Source organism: Babylonia areolata, chromosome 9 (genome assembly GCF_041734735.1).
Source record: "Babylonia areolata isolate BAREFJ2019XMU chromosome 9, ASM4173473v1, whole genome shotgun sequence".
NCBI classification, from domain to species: Eukaryota; Metazoa; Mollusca; class Gastropoda; order Neogastropoda; family Buccinidae; genus Babylonia; species Babylonia areolata.
Genome location: NC_134884.1, coordinates 24,173,555 through 24,181,054, shown reverse-complemented (window position 1 = coordinate 24,181,054; position 7,500 = coordinate 24,173,555). Strand labels below are relative to the sequence as shown.

The 7,500-nt window shown below is 41.9% G+C and overlaps 1 protein-coding gene across 1 annotated transcript in view; it reads right to left on the bottom strand.

Moving 5' to 3' along the window:
* Positions 1-5,072, bottom strand: part of LOC143286151 (1-phosphatidylinositol 4,5-bisphosphate phosphodiesterase gamma-1-like) — a 66,377-nt gene extending 61,305 nt beyond the window's left edge. Inside the window, exon 1 of the mRNA XM_076593755.1 lies at positions 4,408-5,072. Coding sequence (XP_076449870.1) covers positions 4,408-4,600 — 193 coding nt within the window. The 5' untranslated portion in view covers positions 4,601-5,072. The remainder of the gene's footprint in view (positions 1-4,407) is intronic.
* Between the last annotated feature and the right edge of the window lie 2,428 nt (positions 5,073-7,500).

The following is a 7,500-nucleotide window of genomic DNA, read 5'->3' as shown; positions in this document are numbered from 1 at the left end:
GGTCTTATGGAGAGGGAGTTAATACTGGCAAGTGTGAACTGTGATATTCGAACTTGTGTGCTTAGAATCTCTCACTTTACAGCCGTATGCATTACCACTAGACCAACATTCCACCTCATTGAATAAATATGCTGGAAATCGATAGACCACACTCGTGGAAACAGAAGAGCTTCAAATTTATTAGCAGCATAATCCAGCTTCTACAGTTCTTGCTCTTTTTTTTTTTTCTTTTTTTTTTTTTATATATAATGCTTTTTTATGCAAGAGGATATTAAAAGTCTTGCAAACACGCAGAAATAATTTATAAACAAAATTAGCCAGGTTGACATTTACAGTTATACTCTACAAGTATCTTTTCTTTTCTTTTTTTTGTTAAGCCAACGTAAGGCAAAAGTTAATATGTTGCTCTCTGTTCCCACATACTGGAGGTACTAGAAGGAAAACAAACCCGTAAATAGAAAATACACAAATTCATTTCTCTTCTTCATCTTTTCTTTTAATGAATCATTGTGCCAGTATTATGGCCGACCATTCTTCCTGCCATCAAATGATGAATGGAACCCATAGCTGGTAAGCAAAGCTGGTCAGTGACTAAGTCAGTTTTTTTTTGGTTTTTTTTCAGAGCTGTGCTCTGTGGTCAGGAGTTCAAACCCGGGAAGGCTGTTTGATTTTGTTTCCTGTATTCCTACATGTATACATGCATATTACAAACCAAACATTTCACTTCCTCTGCACATAAATTTGTAAAATGATTGTGTGTGTGTATGTGTGTGTGTGTGTGTGTGTTTGTGTGTGTGTGTGTGTGTGTGTGTACGTGTGTGCGTGTGTTATGTGCACAAGTAGATAAATAATGTCAAGTTTAGACTGCAAAGGGATTGGGGGGGCGGGGGAAGCAAATGCATGTCACTGTGTAAAATCATGTGTCATAACTTGCCATATCTTAATCATGCGATGCATATGTGAAGCAGTGGCCTCGTGGGTATGTGCCCAACTTTCCAGGAAGCCAGTGTCCATGGCTTAGAGACCAGTATGTGGACAATCATTTTTTCTCCACTCTTTATGTGGTGAACTGGGTCTAGTCACTTTATGAGATGATAAACCAAGGTCCCTTGTGCACTATACTCTTAGCACACATGAAAGAACCTACAGCAACAAAAGGGTTGTCCTTGGCAAAATTTTGTTGAAAAATCCATTTGGATACTACATCAAAGTAGTGACAGAGTGGAAAAAAAAAAGAAAGAAGAGAGAGAGAGAGAGAAAGAGAGAGAGAGAGAGGAGAGGGGGAGAGAGGGGGAGAGAGAGAGAACGGGTGGTGCTTGCACTTTGGTGACATGCTCTCCCCAGGGAGAGTGCAACCCGAATTTCACACACATAAATTTGAGACAAAAAGTAATTAATAACAATACAACAGTCAGTACAATATGCAATACATCCTCTTTTATTAGAACTGGGTATTTACTGACTCAGTATTGCTGTTTAACTGGAAGTTTTAGGACAGTTTCCATGATGCAAGGGCCAGACTGAAAAAAATAACATCCGATAATAATTTGCTTGATGAGTTAACCTGTTAGTGTTACCCTTGGAAATAAAGTTTTTCAATCAATAAAAAAAAAAAAGTGTTTTGAGTACATATCATATGTACTGTATGTTTAGTCAAAATATCTATTAATGTAAACTGCCACTAATAATAATAATCTACATCGCCTTCCAACGTTCAAGGTGCTTTACAGTAATCACAAAATACCAAAGAAACTATATGGAATATGTATGATTAATATAGTATGGTGTAAGCAACAACGTCAGTGTTCACACACACACACACATGCGCACACATAACATACACACACACACATACACACACATGCGTGCGTACACACACATAACACACACATAGACACACGACATGACAGACACACACATGCAAGCACATACACACACACTTGTAAACACACACACACACACACACACACACACACACACACACACACACACACAGAGAGGCAACCACACCCACACCACCTCTCTTTGTCCTCATGCACACACATCACAATCAAGTCATAAGTTTGGATAGAAAAAGCACATTCTTAAATGGTAGGGAGGGATAGGCCTTAATCATAATCAAAGTAATGGGTAAAGAGAATATATGTTTTCAGGCCTGTCTTGAAAGATTCTTGGGACTGACTGTGCAGGAAATATGACACAAAGTTACAGAGTTTAGCTGCTGAGAAAGAGAAAGCTCGTTGGCCATGTTGTTTGTGTGCGAAATTAGGAAGAGCTCTGAAAAAGCCTGGTGTCAGTGAGGATCAAAGAGTTCTGGAGGGAATGTATGGAAAAGTTCCGACAGATACTGAGCAGCAGAGCCTGTGATACAGTATTGGACCCAATCTTAACTGTATTCCAGGTCACAGTATCCATGAACACAAGCTGAATACAGAGTATGCTGGCTGCCTTGTTTCCAGTTTCCTGACACTTGCTCCAGCTCACTAATTACAATGATGTGATTGTTCATCACTATTAAACCACACTGTGTGTGTGTGTAACCAGCAGCTTGATGATCCCAGTTACTTTCATTGACAAGCTAATCAAGTGCTGAGTGTGAGACTGTCACTATGTTACTGGAGGGTACAGCACTAGTTAATCACTGTAAGCTCTCTCATAGTGCAACACAGTAATATTCAGAATTATATCAATTTATAATACACTTAAGTTTTTCTTCTTCTTTTTTCACCCTTTCTCAGTTCATGCAGCGAAGAATATTTTCTTTCAGACTTATTGCACAACAAGTTGAATAACACAGACTAACAACAACAAAAAGAATAACACAGAATTAATCAAGTCTATAATTAATGAACAATTTTCCAATTAATTTGCGGTGACCAGTCATAGCTGATGACAGCTGGAATGTGCCCAGTAAAAGTAGTATTCAATTCTTGTGGTTTCACATGTTGCTCGCAAGTCCACATTCACTGTTTAAGTAATAAATTGCTTAATTTTAAAAAGTTGCATGTAACTGTAGTATCTATCATACCAACAAGCATTTGTTTCACAGCTCACAACAATCATGATACACTAAAAAAATATAAATATTTAACTCTTTTTTTTTTAACAAAAAGAAAGTACCCCCCCCCCCCCCCCCCCCCCCCCCCCCCCCCCCCACACACACACCCCTAGAATATTTATCACTGTCCACATACTTAAATGAACATCCTTGTATTTTCTTTTCAATGTGTTCATTCCTTTTGTTTTTGTGAACTCCACTGTCATGGATCTGTAGTCTGACAATTAACCCTTTCAGTACAAAGCCTATTTCATGCTCAACGACGACTATTTGCTACAGGATGTTTTGATCACAGAGGGTAATAATTTATTCAAAACATTCTAGCCTGCAAATTACATATGTAACTTATACTTTTCTTAAAGGAAAATGGACACACTATTCAATCATGACAATATCACATGAATGTAATGACTTTGCAAGAATTCCTACAATGATGCAGATGGAAATTTCAGTCCTGGGGCACTCAAGCAGTCAAGGGATTAAAATATGATATGGTTTTCCACTTAAACATATGTGTGCGTGCATGCGCACGCACACGCTACCAGTTTAGGATGTAACTGAAATGTTGAAGGAACAGAATGTATGCTTACGGTGAAGAAAATCTGGGATATATATATATTTTAGTTGAAGCTGACAGACTAGCTCTACACAGTAGTATCAGGAGTACAGAGCAGTGAAAGAGCGAGAGTGGCAGCCAACAGTGGACTGTTTGTTGTTGTTTGTTTGTTCGTTGTTGTTGGGCTTTTTGTTGTTGTTGATGTTTTGTGTGTGTGTGCATGTGTGTTTGTTTCTGTTTGTATTTGTTTTGTTTTTTACTTCTTCTTTAATATGAAATCAAGGTGGGGAGGACAAACAGTAAGACAGTCATAGTGCGTAGCTTAGTGAAGACATCCACAAAGACAAAGCAGGAGCAATTTTATTGGTATAATTTGCAACAGTGCTCAGATGCCAACTAAAAAATATATGGTAAAAAGAATTTTTTGATAAACTATCAACTGATCATTTTGTAAGTCATGGTAAAAAGAATTTTTTGATAAACTATCAACTGATCATTTTGTAAGTCATTATAGAACAATATACGTGTTTTATGTAACAGAACTGCTAAATCCTATCACAAAAGAAAAGATCAAGGCGCGTTTTGTGTGTGTGTGTGTGTATGTGCACCCGTGTGTGTGTGTAGTAGTAGTAGTAGTAGTACTAGTAGTACTAGTAGAACTACTACTGTTACTCTTGGTTAGGGACAGAAAGTTCTCTGCCAAGAGTAACGTTTTCATAACTTTTTAATTTCCAAATACCAAAAATAGAAACTTTGTTGCTGGTTCGTAAGTTGTTTACAAATTTGTTGTTACCTGTTCCCTCGGGTCTCGCCCCTTGAGCTTTGATCCATAGTAGCTGTCTGGTTTCCAGCTGGACGCGAAGGGTTCTTCTCTCTGGCTTCTTTTTGTAGAAAAAAATCGTGGTGACCAGTCCTCGCTCCAAATGCCGAAAAATCTCCACGATGTCTGGAGTGGGGGGGCCCCCGTTGACCATGGGCGCCGCCATCTTGTTGATTTGGGGTGTATCAAAAAGATCGCAAAGTTTTCCTATGAACTTTCTCCATTAGAATAAAGTTCCAAAACCCGGTTTAAAAAAAACCGGCTTTAGAAACATCACGAAGAAGGAAATCGGAATGGACCAGTCCAGATGATTCTGAAACTAGGCGACACCCGCCCCGTACCCAAAACCAGACCAAGCAGAAGTCGTCTGCACAACGGAGAGTACGGAAAGCTAAGACGTCGTCACTGGAACTCAAGTTTCCACACAAAGATGAAGATGCCCGTTCTCCGACACTCACACTGCGACTGGCGACTAACGCGAGGAGTGGCACGACTGTTTTCTTATCTCGGCAGTCATTCTCATGTGTGTACCAACTCGGCGCACAATGTGTGTGAAAATGTGCTGCTAGCTACTGATCGCTAAGTCCGCATAACTCTCTCACTGAAGTTTTGCAATGTGCCAGCCGCTCAAGTTTGCTATTTTCTTCCGGGGAGGTTATTTTAGCGTCATGCGATATGGGAGTTAATTCACTTGGTAATGTCCTTGTCGTTGTTGGTATGTGCTTGTAACATTTTTTTTTAATGAAGAACCACATTCAAAACTGCGTGAATCCTTGCAGTATATATCTCCCGGTAAATCTTGACAAATGGTTTTCCTCGTGTGTTTTGCTCAAAACAAAACCAGGCTCAACAAAGAATTGGTGAGTTATGTCCCTGGAATCAAGTTTCACTTGAGACAGCGTTTTTGTCTTGCCTTCGCGACGTGGTGATGTATGTGCGCACACAGCGTGTGTGTTCGTCTAAATGTGAAGTAGTGACCATGTCTGTACGCACGCGAGTGCACGTCTGTCGATCTGCGCGCGAATTTGTATGTGTGCATTTTTCTGTTTCAGAGGCGTATGCACACACATGTCATGTCAGTTTACGTGCACATCGTGTTTGCCCCACGAGCGAGTGTGTTTATGTTGGTGAGCACGTGCGCGGATATGTGTATGTGTGAGAGATCCACACACACACACACACACACACACACACACACACACACACGCACGCACACACAGGCACACACACACACCGACACACACACACATACACATACACACACACCCGTCACACACACACGCACACACACACACACACACACACACACACACACACACACACACACACCGACACACACACACACACCGTGACACACACAGCCGGCATTCTCTCTCTCCCTCTTTCTCACACACACACACACACACACACACACACACGGCACACACAGATGTGAGAGCTACGCGGCGTAAACGAGTCAGTCAGATGGGCGGGCGAAACTGCATGCCGCACTGACTCGGAAAAACGCCCCGATGGCTATTTCCGAGTCTGAAATCAGCGGCCACGGTATGCACTGAAAACGTGAAGAAAATGGCCGGGGTGGGGGTGAGACTTACGACAACGGCTGTAGCCGCGACCGCCGTGACACCACTGCATGCCTATATCATGTGTATGTATCTGATGACAAAAGGGTTTGTTTGTTTTTTTTCATCTGTCCGGATAATGAAAGGCCCGGCCGGCGTTTCTCATCTCACAAGTTCACTGGGATCAGGATAACTGAAATATGTCGCAGGGGCTAATATGGCCATCGTTCGTCGCTACGGACTTACTGGGAGAGCGCATGTATAGAGGGGGAAAAAACAACAACAAAACCAGAAAACAAAACAACACTGTTAGTGGCCCAGAAAACAGTATAGCTGGCTGGCAGTGAACTTTTCAAGTGACGGCTGCCTTAATTGAATGCTGCTGTCGTCACACTTGCAGCACACACACTGACTCCTTCCTGGCCTCCAACTCACTGATTCCATTTCTCAGCGGCTGTTGTTTTACTAAAACGTGACGAAAAATGAATTCCGGCTTTAGTCACTCAGTGGTCTGCCGTTCTACAGAACTGACCAGTCACGTGGAATCACACACACACACACACACACACACACACCGTGACACACACCGGCACACATATCCGGCAGACAATACTATTGGTCTTGATGATCCAACTGACCGACGAATTCTCAGTTGTGCCACTGACCGTGACTGCCGGCGGCAACTGAGCATTATGCATTGCCTTGAGTATAGCTGCCGTAGTCAATTACAATGTTTCAGTTGATCAGATCGATTCTTATCGCAATTTTGGATTATAATAATAATAATAATAATAATAATAATAAATGAATAGATAAGTTAACCGGCAAAAACCAGCATAACCAGATTCACTCCAATGATGATAGGCATGGCAACCCCTCCGGCAACACACCAGCACACATAGTACATGGACACACGCACACACATAGATTTTACCATAGCTTACATGCTGCGTACACCGGCATTGTAGATAACTGACCTCCACCCCCAACACCCCTGCCCCAACAATGGACAAACAAAAGCACATATGTACACTGACATACACAGACCAGACGAGGCACGTCATGTGCGCGCGCACTGACTGACATACATACATGCACACGCACACGGGTGCGCTCGCGCCGTCTGCACACACACACACACACACACACACACACACACACACACACGATGATCCCCATCCTTAATTGTTTTGTCCCCTGTTCACTACTTTATGCAACACTGAAAAACTTCCCTGGCATTTCAGTGACGTCAACTGATGCTCTCTTAGTTGTGTGCTGTGTGCTAAAAATTACGTCAGACGGCGATAATGCGTCAATACACTTCGTCGGTGGCTGCAGTTAGGTTGTTTAGACTTGGGATCCATCGCCGATGTACAAAGTTCATCTACACTGCGAGCATGAAATATCATTGCTCAAACGCGCGTCAGTGCAGTCTGTGTCTTAGTCTCATTTGGATGTCGGTATTTATGATTATTTCACTAGTGTCGCCACGTTGTCTTCATTC